General features: G+C 41.1%; 1 protein-coding gene and 2 long non-coding RNA genes across 4 annotated transcripts in view; 1 reads left to right on the top strand and 2 right to left on the bottom strand.

Moving 5' to 3' along the window:
* Nucleotides 886-1499, bottom strand: LOC110435769. Its single transcript, XR_002453627.1, has 3 exons — nt 1398-1499; nt 1124-1258; nt 886-1056 (listed from the first exon to the last, which is right to left on the bottom strand). It is a non-coding gene; the product is annotated as an uncharacterized LOC110435769 (long non-coding RNA).
* The window catches only part of LOC8071809 (serine carboxypeptidase-like 18), a 35865-nt gene continuing 22143 nt past the window's right edge, over nt 2705-16426 (top strand). Inside the window, exons 1-2 of the mRNA XM_021461999.1 lie at nt 2705-2967; nt 3059-3204. Coding sequence (XP_021317674.1) covers nt 2792-2967; nt 3059-3204 — 322 coding nt within the window. The 5' untranslated portion in view covers nt 2705-2791. The remainder of the gene's footprint in view (nt 2968-3058; nt 3205-16426) is intronic.
* On the bottom strand, nt 5071-7143 carry LOC110435768. Of its 2 annotated transcripts, XR_002453626.1 has the most exons (3): nt 6504-7143; nt 5613-6419; nt 5071-5402 (listed from the first exon to the last, which is right to left on the bottom strand). It is a non-coding gene; the product is annotated as an uncharacterized LOC110435768 (long non-coding RNA). The 2 variants fall into 2 exon arrangements; XR_002453625.1 differs by having other exon boundaries at nt 5071-6419; nt 6504-7128.

Below are 16426 nucleotides of genomic sequence, written 5' to 3'. Positions count from 1 at the left end.
AGTTGGATCCCTCCGTCGTAGGGACTGATGAAGATAAATGTAGACGCATCACTCAAGAACTCGAGCACAGGATGAGTTGTAGTTTTTGCTAGAGATGGGGTAGGCAATTTCCTTTTGCTTCAGCTAGTCTTGGACGAAGACCCATAGCTAATGGAGACCTAGCATGTAGAGGAAGGACTATCACTAGCAAGCGACCTAGGGTGTTTCATCAGATCATGATTGCAAGTGATTATGCCAATGTTATTAGCAGTATCCGGGGGCAAGCAATGGGACGTCACGGCCATGTAGTTCAAGAGATTTCCTTATACGAAGAAACAACTGATAATCTTCTCACATCGTCGAAGTTGAAGATGATCTCCATCACAAACATGAGAGATCTGTGCACAGTCCCCTACCTGATATACCAACTACCGAATGTTTTGACCCTAGCAATGAATATCAACGTGTTAGGTATAGGGAATGACAAAGGTAGCACATGAGACAGATTTAGCAAATGGTACTCTCCGTCTAATTCTTGTATGCTCGAGTTACAAGGGACTGCTAATGACTAATTTGTCTACACTGTATAGCCTAGAATATTCAAGGTACCAATTGGGGTTCTCTATGCCACCTTATATAACCGTGGCAACCTTTTTTTATGTGCCATGGCGGTTTTTACAACCGCCTCAGACATCAAGTCACGGTTAATTGTGGCTTAACCAAGGCGGTTGTTCTAACCACCTTGGTTAATCCTTTAACCGTGGCGGACGACATAAGACAACCATCTCGTTAAATATTTAGCTGAGGCGGTTGTTTATTGTAGCCTGCCTCGATTACACTTTTAACGGAGGTGGTTTTTTTTAATTGCCTGCCTCTGTTAATGTTTTTAGATTTAAAAAGAAAATCTTTTTTAAATTTGAATTCAAATTTTGCTAATAAAAATATAGATGTAGCAGCAAATAGATGACAAACATACATTCATGCATGTTAGACGAATTCCCTCGTCTATCAGATGCACCTTCACTCGAATCCTTTGCTTCGCCATGAAACTTCCGGATGGTGTAATCCTTGGCAAAACTGTACCAGACCAAATGAGATTTCACCGTGTCATCTCCATAGGCATAAAGGTTCTTTCAACTCTTACATGGACAGATGGTGAGTTCCCGCTTCAGACTCAGATGATGACTTTTGGCATCAAAAATAAACTGTCACATGTTCAATGTAAATTGGATCCAACCTTGATATCTTGTACATCCATTTCCTGTCCATGACTCACTCCCTTGCAGAGATAACAAATGACACATGTAAGCACACTAGTATAGAAAAAAGATAGCCAACTACATCTAGATTGAACTTCACAAAAAAGATCCAAATCATAGAAAAGATAGAAGATCAAGAGATTGAGGGCGAAAATCAACCTCTTGTGGTGCCCTCCTTCACGAAATCCAAGGGCAAAATCTTCCCCTCTAAAAATGGCCACTTTTAGGGTTTTGAGATCAAAACCCTAAAAAATAGAGGAGGAGCCACAGGGAAGAAAGGTGAGCACGGCTGCATTTATAGCCTAGACTTAACTGAGGCAGACAATGTTAAGCATCTGTCACGGTTAATGACCTATATTAAGCGAGGCGGTTATTATAAGCAACCATCACGGTTAATAGCTTTAACCATGGTGGTTACCTTATATTGCCTGCCACGGTTAATGATGAATCGTGGCGGTTGTCCGGCCGGCTGGCATGCAACCGACCCAGAATAACCGTGGCAGGCAAAAATGACTCTCACCTCGAAGCCTTTATGTGAAACGCTATGCAAAATGAAATGTATAGTAGTGGTACATATATGTTTCCAAGTCGGTTACAAAGAAATCATAATAGATTAATTAACTACCATATTTTATAGAAGTCTGTGTCCAAGCTCTATACGTCAGGTTCCTTTGTACACCATGTCTAATGATGTGCCCTAGTTCGGGTGGATCTCATCTTCGTCAGCTTCAGCTCATCGTGATGGTAATTGCCTGATAGCCTGATATTTGGAACGATGAGATGCGGAGTTGGTACCAGCGGAAGGCTCCATCCCAATGCAGCCAATCAAACGCACCGCCCGGGTGGTAGCTCAGATTCACACAGCACGCAGCACACGGCTGACACATCCCACGTGGTAGGTCAAATTTGCCGACATGCATTAGATATGTGTGTGGTGGTGAGTTGTGGTCACAGTACTTAGGCCTTGTTCAGTTCGGAAAAAAAGGGTGAAAAACGGTACTGTAGCACTTTCGTTTTTATTTGACAAATATTGTCCAATTATAGAGTAAGTAGGCTCAAAAGATTCATCTCGCGGTTTACAGATGAACTGTGCAAATAGTTTTTGTTTTTATGTATATTTAATGCTCCATGCATGTGCCGCAAGATTCGATGTGACGGGGAATCTTGAAAAATTTTGCGAACTAAACAAGGCCTTAGGTCTTGTTTAGTTTTCAAAAAATTTTACAAAATTTTTTAGATTCCCCGTCACATCAAATCTTTAGACGCATATATGGAGTATTAAATATAGATGAAAATAAAAACTAATTGCACAGTTTGGTCGAAATTGACGAGACAAATCTTTTGAGCCTAGTTAGTCCATGATTAGACATTTTTTGTCAAATACAAACGAAAATGCTACAGTGTCGATTTTGCAAAATTTTTTGGAACTAAACAAGGCCTATGAGAGCACAGCAGCACTTATGAGAGCAATCACATAGATCTAAGCTTGGCGCCGCTTCCCATTTCTGCTCTGCGCTTCTTTTACAATTTTGGTAGACGAGACGGCGCTCAAAATGGCAAACAGTGCGCCGAGCTGCCGTGCATTCTCTTGGCTGTGGCTGTGGCTGCTCCTGCTCCTACGGCTGTGGTGCCTCCTCCTCGTCCTCTACTGTCCGATGATGTCGTCGGCGCTCGTCGTCAGGGAACTACCGGGATTCGATGGCCCCCTTCCCTTCTTCCTCGAAACCGGGTAACGGTGGCTCAGCTGGTTTTGTCCCTGATCGCAGGAAATGAATTATTGAAGTGAAGCTTCAGCACATATAGCATTTTGCATGCCGCAGGTATGTGGAGGTGGACGAGAGCAATGGTGTGCAGCTTTTCTACTACTTCGTTCAGTCGGAGAGGGATCCTGCTAGTGATCCGCTGCTGCTGTGGCTGCAAGGTGGGCCTGGCTGCTCAGGGCTCTCGGGTCTTGTCTACGAGATTGGTAACTTTTTTATACAAACCTTTTTTTTCTTAGGGTATCCTCAATGTGGGTTTCCTAACCCACTTATCAACACATCTATATTTTTCAAACTATACAGAAGAGTTTTATCTCGATAAAACTCTCTTTACTCCCATAAAAACTTTTATCATCTCTTTTAATTAATGTGATGTCACATCAACAAATTTAATGTTGATGAAACTCTAATGAAATCTCATTGAAACTAGCCTTAGATCAGATCACTTTTTATTAAATAAGTTAATATCAGTAGAAAACCTAATGACATCTCTAAAGCTCTGGAAGTATATATATTTACTAGTACGTTGATGAGCTATAGGCAGTAGTAGCACATGGTTAAACCTAGCGACGTGCAGTACTGCCAAACGGGTCAAGAAGAAACAGTTTTTTTTTCCTAAGGTCCTGTTCTCCACTTAAAAATTTTTCATCCATGCCATCGAATTTTTGAACACATGCATGGAACATTAAATGTAGATAAAAAAATAAACTAATTACACAGTTTAGTTGAGAATCGCGAGACGAATCTTTTAAGCCTAGTTACTCCATGATTAGCCTTAAGTGCTACAGTAACCCACATATGCTAATGACAGATTAATTATGCTTAATAAATTTGTCTTGCAGTTTTCTGACGAGCTATGTAATTTGTTTTTTTATTAGTTTCTAAAAATCTCTCCCGACATCCTTCCGACACATCCGATGTGACACCCAAAAAAATTTCGTTCCCAATCTAAACAGGCCCTAAAGGCAGTTTTTCAGCTCATCAGGCATGCACAGTTATTTGGGTGACGCTGAAAATACTAGTTTTTCTCACTTTCTCTTTGCTAGCATCTTCCATGACTATCTATTTTTACCAAATATTTATGATAATATATTCGACTCAACTGATAAGCTGCTTTCTGAACCAAAGCCAAGAAAAACCGATTCACTACTCAAGCTGAGCTATATCAAATATAAGTCCAAAGACAAATGTGGAATGTCAAATAAAAAACGGCGGGATTAACCATAAGTATAGATGACCACAAGGCCTATAGCCATTAGCATGGCCCATGACTCGATGTTTTGGCTCAACTTAGGCACGCCACGAAACGATTACCATTGGGCCTGTGCTAACACCATAAGGCCGTGCTTGGGCCATGCCTCTACGCAGCACGCCGTATATATAATTTCTAAAAGAAAATCAAACCCTAGCTATCTTATCTTCTCCTAGTCTCCTATATATTCTCGTGCAACCGCCACTTTCCTTTTCTCAAGGATCCCACTCCTACAAACTATGGCGGGCGCATAGGCAAGGCCGTGAGGACGGTTGGGTAAGGCTAGTGCAGTTGCCATCGAGCAACGGCCGGGAGGCATGCGCTTGTGGAGGCTAGTGTGCGGCAGCATAACAGTGCTTGGGCCTTCTAGGCACAATGGCTATCACTACTGGAATTCTGTTCTTTGCCGACTGCCAAAAGCAGTCGGCAAAGGCCATAAAACAGGTGGCAAAAGCTTTGCCGACTGCTTTACACGTGGCAGTCGGCAAAGAACACGTGGCAAAGAATTCGTCGGCAAAGAAACCTTTGCCACCTTCCAAGAGAAAAGCAGTCGGCAAAGGAAACGAACGCCGTCGTGAGATGACAGAGCTCTTTGCCGACTGCCTTTTTTGGCAGGTGGCAAAGGGCTCTTTGCCCACTGCCTTTTTTGGCAGGTGGCAAAGGGCTCTTTGCCGACTGAGCCCTTTGCCACCTGCCTTTTTGGCAGGTAGCAAAGGGCTCTTTGCCGACTGTCTTTATTGGCAGGTAAAATAGCTTTTTCTATACAATTTAAAATATATTTAATATACTTGAATAAGAACATGTGTACAACACTCCAACATGACCTAATACACACGATTATATATATTATTAGTAGTCCAACATGAATCCACTAAATACAAATATATCCTAGTGTCGCATCAACATAACAACAAAGTACACAAGGCGCGTAGACTTTTGGCACCCATCTACCCAAATCTTCTCCAAATATTTGGCATCAACATAACAAACTCTTTGCACAACCACAAAACTGAGAGTACTAGCTAAACATTTACTAAAAGGAGTAACATTGGACAAAGCACAGGCAACAGCCTTGCCTTTGTCGCTGCAGCCCCATATCTCCCTTAGCTCGAGTTGCAGATTTGACAATGCAACCAAGACAGCCACCTAGCACTGGATATTCGTAATTCTATTACTCATCTACTGCCTTTCACTGAAATTTCACAGATAAAAGAAAACGAAAATACAGTACTCCTGCCTACAACGGTATGATAAACATTGGTTGATGAGGGTTTAATGTACTTGAAAGAATAAGAATCATGAGGTGTGGGATTCTAAAATAATAGAGATAAACAATAAAAGTAATAGAAGTCACTGAATTACATTTTGCTCAAATCCAATTTTGTCAGCAACTGGAGAGTTGGTGCACCAAGAGGACCCTGCTTATGTTAAGGAACAAATTTTAATGCACATATCAGGACTCGAGAATTGAACTTTCTACTTGCCATTAAAGTGGAATTTGAACGCTTCTGTGAGGTGATATTAAATATACTTAGTAGAGTACAGAAAGTAGGAAGACTACTTCTAAAGCAATTAGACATGAAAACCATTAGTGCAAATCATGCAGATTAATTCTATCCATTGACATACTATATTAAAATCACACCATGTCAAATGCAGAAAAGACAACAAACAAGCTTCTAATGTGGCAACAGACATTCCTCTTTTGCCTTAATTTTATCACTGCATTTGAAGGGAAATGTAAATGCAGAAAAGCAGCAAGGGCATCAACGAATGTGACCAAGAATGACAACGGATTCTAGTGATTCCTTGCAGCCTTGCATGTTGAGGACAAAAGATTTTTCTTTTCGAACAAAAATTGATCATGTTCTATCAGAGTGAATTCATGTCTGATTTATCACTGAAGACTGAACCTAAGAAACAATAAATGAAACCCCCTTAAATAAGAAGTCATATAAGGCCACACCTCTAGATGAAGGTGTGGAAAAATCAAAGAACCAATCTGATATGCAGAAGCAGCAGTGCCAAAAACAATTCCCTTCGGAAACATTATCAGATTTTACTCCTTTACGCTCAGCAAAACAATAAACAGCACTTGTTGGGATCCTTGTGGTATGATGCACATCAGGTCGGCCACTCTGATTCCGTTGCCCTCGTTGACAGATTCCACTGCCCCATAAATCAAAGTACAAGTTTCGTATCAGACCTATAGATCAAATCGAGAGAAAACAAGAGAACGGGATGGGAGGGAACCTCGGGCGGGTGAAGTTGGTTCTTGCGGATCTCCATAGCAAAGGTTCTTTAAGAACACGGTGTTGCGCCTCCGATGGTGCCGGATTCCCAACAGGGATCGTCATAGCTCATTACCAGGCGTACCTACGCCACAAGGAGGATCCACGATCTGTTGGCCCCACCCGCTCCTCCGCGTGGTGCGTGGCCTAAGCCGCGGCAGCCGCCGCCTCTCCCTCTGCAGCAATCGCTAGGTCTGAGAGGGAGATGGAAGGAAAAGAAAAGGGAAAGAGCGTGTTGGGTGATTTCTTTTTTTTTCTTTTTTTGATGCAGCGCGTTGGCCGCCGCCGCCCGCTTCTGCTCCTGCTCCGCGTCGGCCGCGGACCCCTCCATCGCTCGCCGGGCTGGGGGTTGGGTGCGGGGCTTTTGCTGCACGGGGGAGAGAAGCGTGGCGCACGGGAGAGGGGCGGGGCGCGGGGGAGAGGAGCGTGGCGCAGGGGAGAGGGGCGGGGCGCGGCGCAGGGGAGCTGGGCGGCGGCGCGGCCGGCAGGGGAGAGGGCGGCGCTCAGGGCAGGGTATGGCCGGCGGCGGCGCTGGGGCAGGAGAGGGAGGCGCTGCGGGTAGGAGGGAGGCGCAGTGAAGTAGAAATGAGGAGGAATGGGCCGGCCCAATTTTTTTTAGGGTAAAGGCCTTTGCCGACTGCTTCCAGGTAAAGGCAGTCGGCAAAGGCACTAGAAAATATTTTAATATAACCTCTTTGCCGACTGCCCTAGACCAAAGCAGTCGGCAAAGATTTTTTATGTTTTTCCCCTCTTTTTTTTGCAGCCACAAATTCCTCTTAATTTTTTGAAATTTTTAACATAGGTTCCACATGTGATAACATTAAACCTCAAAAAGTTTTGTGATTTTTTGACTTTTTTTTGCTATATTTCATTAATTAATTTCTTTAAATTGATTTTTCAGCTTCATAATTCTACTTTGAACTATAGGTGCATGAAATAGTAAAACTTAGCCATTTGAAAAATGATATTCATGTTGAATAATGTATTTTTAGACCATATCCAAAAACTGACCCAAAATTTTAAAGTCCTTGTCCACGGAACATGATCATCGAAGTGTGATAAAAGTGATTTTTAATTATATAAAACTCAAACGAAATCAGAAAATTACGAAACTTGTTGAGGTGTCATGTTATCACATAAGGAGCCTATGATAAAAATTTGAAAAAATTTAGAACAAATTGTGACGTCAAATGTACAAAACCCAAACATTTCCGCATGTGATGACATGTGATCTTATTGGAAATATTTGGTTTTTGTTCATCTGATACTGCAACTTGCTCCAAACTTTTTCAAATTTTTTTATAGACTCCAGATGTGATAAAATGACACCTCAAAAAATTTTGTGATTTATTGACTTTTTTTGCTATATTTCATTAATTAATTACTTTAAATTGTTTTTTCTGCTTCATAATTCTACTTTGAACTATAGGTGCATGAAATAGTAAAACTTAGCGATTCGAAAAATGATATTCACGTTGAATAATATATTTTTAGACCATATCCAAAAAGTGATCCAAAATTTTGAAGTCCTTGTCCATGAAACATGATCATCCAAGTATGGTAGAAGTGATTTTTAATTATATAAAGCTCAAACGAAATTGGAAAATTACAAAACTTGATGAGGTGTCATATTATCACATGAGGAGCCTATGATAAAAAATTTGAAAAATTTTGAAGCAAGTTGTGATATCAGATATACAAAAACCAAACACTTCTGCATGTGATCATATTGGAAATGTTTGGGATACTGCAACTTGCTCCAAACTTTCTCAAATTTTTAACATAGGTTCCACATGTGATAACATTAAACCTCAAAAATTTTTGTGATTTTTTGACTTTTTTTGCTATATTTCATTAATTAATTTCTTTAAATTGATTTTTCCACCTCATAATTCTACTTTGAACTATAGGTGCATGAAATAGTAAAAATTAGCCATTCAAAAAATGATATTCATGTTGAATAATGTATTTTTAGAATATATCCAAAAATTGACCCAAAATTTTGAAGTCCTTGTCCACGGAACATGATCATCCAAGTGTAGTAGAAGTGATTTTTAATTATATAAAACTCAAACGAAATCAGAAAATTATGAAACTTGTTGAGGTGTCATGTTATCACATGTGGAGCCTATGATAAAAATTTTAAAAGGTTTGGAGAAAGTTGCGATGTCAGATGTATAAAACCCACACATCGTCGCATGTGTTCACATGTGATCACATATAGAGGTGTTTGGGTTTTGGACATTCGACATCGCAACTTGCTTAAAACTTTCTCAAACTTTTAACATAGGCTCACATGTGATAACATGACACCTCGTCAAGTTTCGTAATTTTCCGACTTCGTTTGAATTTTATATAATTAAAAATCACCTTTGCCACACCTGGATGGTCATGTTCCGTGGATAAAGACGTCAAAATTTTGGGTGAATTTCTGGAAACGACCTTAAAATAGACTCTCCAACATGAATATCATTTTTCGAATGACTAAGTTTCATTATTTGATGCACCTGCAGTTCAAAGTAGGATTATGCGGTGGAAAATACAATTAAAAGAAATTAATTTACAAAATATAGCAAAAAGGGTCACAAAATCAAGAAAGTTTATAAGGTTCACTCTTATTGCATGTGGAGGCTATGAAAAAAGTTGGAGGAAGTTTGGAGCAAGTGACGACATCGAATGTCTAAAACCTAAATTCAAATTTTAAAAATAAAAATTTTTATCTTTGCCGACTGCCCTAACGGCTTGGCAGGTGGCAAAGGGAACGGAGATGGATGCCGTTAGCTGCCAGCCACCTTTGCCACCAGCTTTTCTTTGCCACCTGCCAGGCAGCCACCTTTGCCATCAGCCTTTCTTTGCCACCTGCCAGGCAGTCGGCAAAGGATGTCTTTGCCGACTGCCTTTCTTTGCCACCTGCCAGGATAGTTGGGCAGTCGGCAAAGAGAATGTTTGCCGACTGCCCTTTCTTTGGCAGGTGGCAAAGGATTTTAGCAGTTGGCAAAACCCAATTTTCCTATAGTACATGCTAGTTGATGGATCAGCCTTACACAGCCCGAATTTTATAGGGCAATGCCTAGGCCGTAGATGACACCTACGGGTAGGTATGGCATAACCTGAGGAGTCATTGTGCCATGCCAGCTTGACCTTTATTGGAACATGCCTTGGTCGGGCTTGGGCTATGCTAGGCCAGCCGGGCTATTTGGCCATCCATAACTACTCACCATTTTTTTAAGTGGTCGTATTTGGTTTTTGAAAAATGTAAGAGTTAAGGCATGTTTAGATGCACTCAAAAATCCAAAAGTTTACAGATTCTCCATCATGTATGGAGAGAGTTGTACTACTCCGCATCGATCTATGCAAAATTAATGCATGTGGAAGAAAACAAGGTGGTTAAGTGTGTGACTCCCCGAAAGAAGCGTTTAGACTGTAATATGTCTGAGGGTGTGTTTAGATGTAAATTTTTTTGGATTTTAACACTATAGCACTTTCGTTTGTATTTGATAAATATTGTCCAATCATAGACTAACTAGGCTCAAAAGATTCGTCTCGCAAATTACAGGTAAACTGTGCAATTAGTTATTTCTTTTATCTATATTTAATGCTCCATGCATGTGCTACAAGATTCGATGTGACGGAGAATCTAAAAAAATTTGCAAATTTTTTTTGAACTAAACAAGGCCTCAGTAAATAAGCAAATTGTTTTGCACTTGCACTAAACCTAGCTAGTATTTTAATATTGAGTTTTATTGTGTGTGTGTGCTTTGTAAACAAAGAGGTCTATTTTTACTTCTAATGTTGTTTTAGAGAAAATTAAATATGAAGATACAATGAAGGTTTTGTTTCGAAGAATATAAGAAGAATGATGCTTTTTAGTATAAGTTAAGAAGATTTATGTAAGATTCGCCCGCTAGCTACTCCTTTAGCTTGAATGCCTATTGTAGTCCTTAATATTGCAAAAGAAAACAAATGCTATAATGTGAAATTCAAATAAACTTTGGTTATTTATATTTTTTTTCCTAATTTTGTATTTCGCACAAGGGCCCAAATTTCTCGGATATGTCCAAGATTGGGATTTGGGAAGGCTTTGTAATGTCACCAAATAGTCGTGTGTGTTTGGGAACACACATGTTTGATATAGAGATTGATCCCACATGTAAGTGTTTGAGGGCATGGATCGCAAACAAATCAATTCAGCATGAAACTTCCAAAACCGACCAAGATGGTTTTATAAACTAGCCAGGACTGTTTTAATAGGTTTTCAACAAAAACACCTAGGTTTACACGCAAACCAGCAAAACATACCTGAGAACAACTAGTTTCTAAGTAAATTAGCAAAGAAACCGTCGATGCTCCTGCTAAGAGCAACTCCAACCATTATGCAAATGGACTTGGCATTTACCAAAATGCATAAAACTCCAAAAAAAACCCTCCAATCGTTATGCATTTGGACTTTGCATTTTACATAGCTATGCATTTGGAGGGGGAAACTTAGCATATATGCCAAAGGAGTCCGGCTATGCAAATAGAGATCACGGGATTCTCGGTTCCACCTCGCGGGCTTTTTTCTTCCCTTCGCGCGGTTTCCCTTCGCGCCGCCACCACTTCGCGCGATAGGAGAGAAGCATCGCACGTCTTCCTTCGCCAGCTTCGCGCGCGCGTTTGGACGAAGCAGCGCACAATAGGACGACGCAGCGCGCGATAGGACGAATCTACAACGCCTTCCTCATCAACGCCGGCCAGGTACGCATTCTTCATCAATGCGATATCTAGGGTTTTGCTGTTGACGGCTTGGGGGTTGGGCTGCTTTTGGCGGCTTGGGGATTGGATCATGGGATTGGTACTGATGGCCAACAGACGCCGATCGCAGTACCTGTACGACGACGAACTGATGGCCAACAGACGACGAATTGGTACGGTGAACGGGAACTAACGGAACGGGAGATCGGTACTGCGAACGGGAACGACGAACTGCGCAGCTCACGATCGGTACTGCGCGGCTGTTTGGCGCGTGAATTGGTGAACGGGAGACGACGACGGGCTGTTTGGCGCGGGATCGATTGGCCGCGCGGGAAGGAGTGCCGCGAAACAAAATTTTCGGGAAAAAAAAGATGATGGACTTGGCATTTTGCATAACCGGTTGGAGATCACCCGATTTTAGCCTTGCTATTTTCATATGGGGGTTTGCAATTTGCCTAAAATGCATAACTTCAAATGCATAATGGTTGGAGATGCTCTAAGGAGGTACTCCATCAGGGCTTGGCACTAGTACATTGGCACACTATACAGGCGGTTGGTAACATATTTCTACAGGTGTTTTCCGGATCCGCCTGCGCTGGAGGCCAGTACAAATCGTCCATTTCCATAGGCGGTCACTTGAGAGCCGCCAGCATTTACACAGGCGGTTTCCTAAGAGAGCCGCCTGTGTAAACCTATTAAAATATGTATTATTTATTTATTTTTTAATTTATCTATTTATTTATTTATTATTTTATTGTTATTATTTAAATATATTGATATTGGTTGGTCTTCTAACATAGCAACATGTAATTTAAATACTTCATCTCATACATACATTTGTATACATCAAAGTTTGGTGCTCAAAGACATAAAGTTAATTACAAGAGTATATCCATCATCACACATCATATATATATACATCAAAGTTTGTTTCTGTCCTCTAATAACCCTCTTTAGTGATCTCTGTTAGCACTCGGAACTTTGGCCTGGATAATTGGCTTTCATCATCATGATATTTGCCTTCACGTGGAATGACATGCTTCATGATGAACGAGCAGATGTCCTCAACTATGTTGTCTAAAGCACGTTCGTTCATGCGCTCCGCCGTCCCTTGCTTATATACCTGCAAAGGAAGTTTATAAACATTATATATTTTATGACTTCCAACTTTAATAGACTATTACTTATATTACCTTGTCAGGGTTCCTTGCATATCGTCCGATTTCTCTCATGTTCTCGCACACGTAGTAGCCACAGAGGACAGATAACGGTGGTTGCTTCATGCACTGTATAACAGGAGAGTGGTTATTTAATTATAGTTGCAACTGTGGTCGTATGTGTATGATTTGTATTCATAATAGTAAATTTTTATACGTACCGGCCAGTTATGTATAACCTCCAATGGTTGCCCTGGTCTCTTGGACTCGCACTTTCCATGATTTATCTTATAGAACCTGTATGCCCTATGATCTCAAATAGAATCACCATGTTATTGTCAATTTCTCACTATGCTTAAGTATGCATGCATAGCTTGACTTACAGCTCTAGCAGTTTGATGAATGGAGCATAGCTTTCTTTCGCGTAATCTGCGGAGTCTAGTACCAACACCCATCCCTCCTTGGGATAAATGATGAAGCATATCCAGTGCCTCCTGCTCGAATTAAATCTATGATGCATTTATGCATTGGAATAATTTAGATAGATATTTGTAAACTGACACTTACCCAAAGTGGTACGGGGCCACCACCACTTTCCTGTCTTGAAACTTTATTAGTGAATGTCCAATGTAGAAGGCGTATTTGGCTTCAAAATCAAGTTTCAACTTTCAGAGTTTCTCATCCCGTTCTGCACCTTCCAAACCCTGTACCTTTGTGCTGTCATTCCCGATCCGGAATGTGTGCCGATCTTTGGCTATATCTATTGGGCAGAGATAGACATTCCTTTCTTCGGCACAATAATTTAGGTCCGAACCAAAATACATATCTTGTTGATCATATAACATTCTGCAAGACAGAAGCATGTCAGATATTGAAAATTGATGCAACTACAATGTGTGTAACTATGTAACACTTACAATGCAAATGCCGTTACGATCTGTACATCTAGCATCTCGTGGTTCATCAGTGCCCACATGTCATCAAATGTAAGCATGCATTTGTCAGTACTCTGGCTGAGAAATGCTATTTGTGGTCTGCACATGCTTATGGTGTCGATGCCAGCAGAAGAGGCTCTCATGTACCAGTCATGAAACCTTTTTATACCACTTGGTTTCTTCATAAGTTTGTTCTGACTGAGTAGAGGCTTTCCCCGCACGTACTTTTTGGGGATAGTCTTGTAGTCTTCTGCAGTTGGCACCTTGAAATTGACAGGAGTTATGACCTTAGGCACCGACACCTCTGACTTTGCTAGCTCAGAAATCTCATGCTCTTGTATTGTGCGTTTCGAAGCAATGCCTGACAAAAAATTTCACTTGCCTAGCTGATTTTTTCTTTGGCTTGAATGGTGAAATCAACTTAGGTATCGGAAATACTTTCTTCTTTGGCACCTTTGGTGGCTCACTTATTGGTTCTGGATCTTTGAGTTGTGGAGAAGGGGTGGAATTGAATGGTGGTGGAGATTGTGTTGACTGTGGGGTAGAAAGATCATGGAGAGAAGATGGTTGATGGAGGGAAAACATGGAGAGGTGATTCTGGTGGGTCAGGAAGAGACTGGGGAGGTGAAGGCGGTAGGTTAGGAAGAGGATCGACATGAGCTGACGACTCTTGGGTTAGTGGCATCTCTTGAGAGGGTGGTGGTGGCTCCCTTAGTTGCACGTCCCTCCGAGGCCATAGGATGAAATTGTTTATCACATGTCCTAGTTTCACAATGTCCTCGGGACCAGGGATGTCTAGAATCTCGTCCTCATATCCTTGGACCACGATTGATACCTCTACTCTGCAGTAGTCTTTAGGGATGTCAGCACCATGGTATTTAGGTCCTCCTGGGATCGCTTTGCCCGTGGCTACTTCCCTTGTACGATGATTGTTAATCCCATATCTTATGACAAGGGAGCAAGGTGTAGAACTAACAATGTCGTCAACTAGATGGTGATCCTTATTTGCCGTAGATGCGACACTACTTGGAATGATTGTTTCACTTGATGCCACCAACGGTTGCGACACCACTGGGACTAGCTGCATTTGGGGAGCTTGAGTGCTCATTTGGGTAGCTGCATTTGACATGGCACTCGCTAGTTTCTGCATCAACTCAGGAGGAGGATTTTCTAGCAACTTCTCCATCATCTCTTGGAAGTCTTTCTTAGCCTCTTCCTGAAAATAATTTGCCATTTGATCCTTGTACCGATCACATTTCTTATACTCATTTGCCCATTGAGGGCCGAATCCATCCTTCCATCCTTCTTTGGAAGAGATGCCTCGAACACGGCCAGGATGCTCGGGGTTACCGAGGCCAACACTAAGGATGTCCCTCTCCCTTCGTGGCGTAAACTTGCCTTCCTGCTGCATGCCTGCCACAGCAAAGATGCTCTTCATTGCTTCATCAAGCATTGGGTCTTCAAAGGACACACCCGTCTTGGTTTCCTTTGGTTTCCGAGCACGGATCCAATTCATGGACCTTTCACCGACTTGCTCGGACAACACTGGCAACTCTACTGCCTTCTTCGCAGCCTCTTCTTGCCTCCATTTAGGAACTTGGTGCCGGTAACCACCTGTGCCTAGATGGTGGTGGTACTTGTTCCTCTTTGCGAGCTGGGAGTTGGCTTCGCTCCGAGCTAAGAAGTTAGGGTCATTCCTCTGCTCTAGAAAAACAACCCACTGCCCTTTAGTAATATTGTATTTGGATGTCGGATCCATCCCTGTCTTTGCATACTTGACATTCATCTCCGACCTCCAATTTCGGAAACTAACCGCACATTGCTTCATTGTATATGCCTTCACTAAATCTTCTGGCACATTCCTAGGAAACTGGAACCTGGTCTTAATCTTATCCCAAATTTTGATCTTGTGATTATTCGACACACCGGCCCAGTTCTTAACTGTGATATCAAGAAAGTCCCTCACACAGAAACCAATTGCGTTCCTATATTTGGGTAGGGCCTCCTCTGGAGCTAGGGGCTGTTCGGTAGGACTCACATCTATGATGGCATATGTGTCATCTAGAAATTGGTTCAACCCTCTCTCACCTCGTTTCAAACCTTGTCGCTTCCTTTTTCTAGACTGACATGGCCTCTCAGGGCTCGTCGTTGCTGTCGTCGGTTCCAGTGCGTCTTCGTGTGCCACTTCCTCCTGAGACATCATCTCTCTAAACTGAGACATTGCCTCCTGAGTATAGACATGTGAATCATGGGCGTGTTTATATGTAGGAACTATGAATAGAAATCATTTAATTACATGAAATCGTGAATGTCTCTAATTTACCTCATCAGCTTCTGGATTGTAATCGGGGTCACGTGCCAATTCACGACGAGTCTTCCTCACTTCTGGAGGCTCCATGTCGTCGCTAGCTTCTTGTTCATAGGACGAACCTGATGCTTCGCCCGTTTCTACTTGTTTCGTGACCTCACGAGCTTGTTTCATAGGGTCACTTGACCCTTCTACTTGCTCCGTGGGATGGGACTGCAGTGCTTCGTCCTTGTGCGGAGAACTCATCGCAGAAATCTATGTAATTTATGCATAAAATTAAATGATTTACATACACTAATATATACACTAATATATACATAATATATCATACACTAATATATTAAATGATTTACATATACACTACTACATATATAAATAGATTAAATTTACATACACTAATATATCATACACTAATATATACATAATATATCATACAATAATATATTAAATGATTTACGTATACACTACTACATATATAAACAGATTAAATTTACATACACTAATATATCATACACTAATATATACATAATATATCATACACTAATATATTAAATGATTTACATATATACTACTACATATATAAACAGATTAAATTTACATACACTAATATATACATAATATATCATACACTAATATATTAAATGATTTACGTATACACTACTACATATATAAACAGATTAAATTTACATACACTAATGTAGTAGTGTATGATAAATTTACATAAACAGATTAAATCCCAGCCCAACAGGCC

This window comes from Sorghum bicolor, chromosome 5 (genome assembly GCF_000003195.3).
Source record: "Sorghum bicolor cultivar BTx623 chromosome 5, Sorghum_bicolor_NCBIv3, whole genome shotgun sequence".
Lineage (NCBI taxonomy): Eukaryota > Viridiplantae > Streptophyta > Magnoliopsida > Poales > Poaceae > Sorghum > Sorghum bicolor.
The sequence above is the reverse complement of the archived record's forward strand: the minus strand, read 5'-3'. Positions and strand labels throughout refer to the sequence as shown.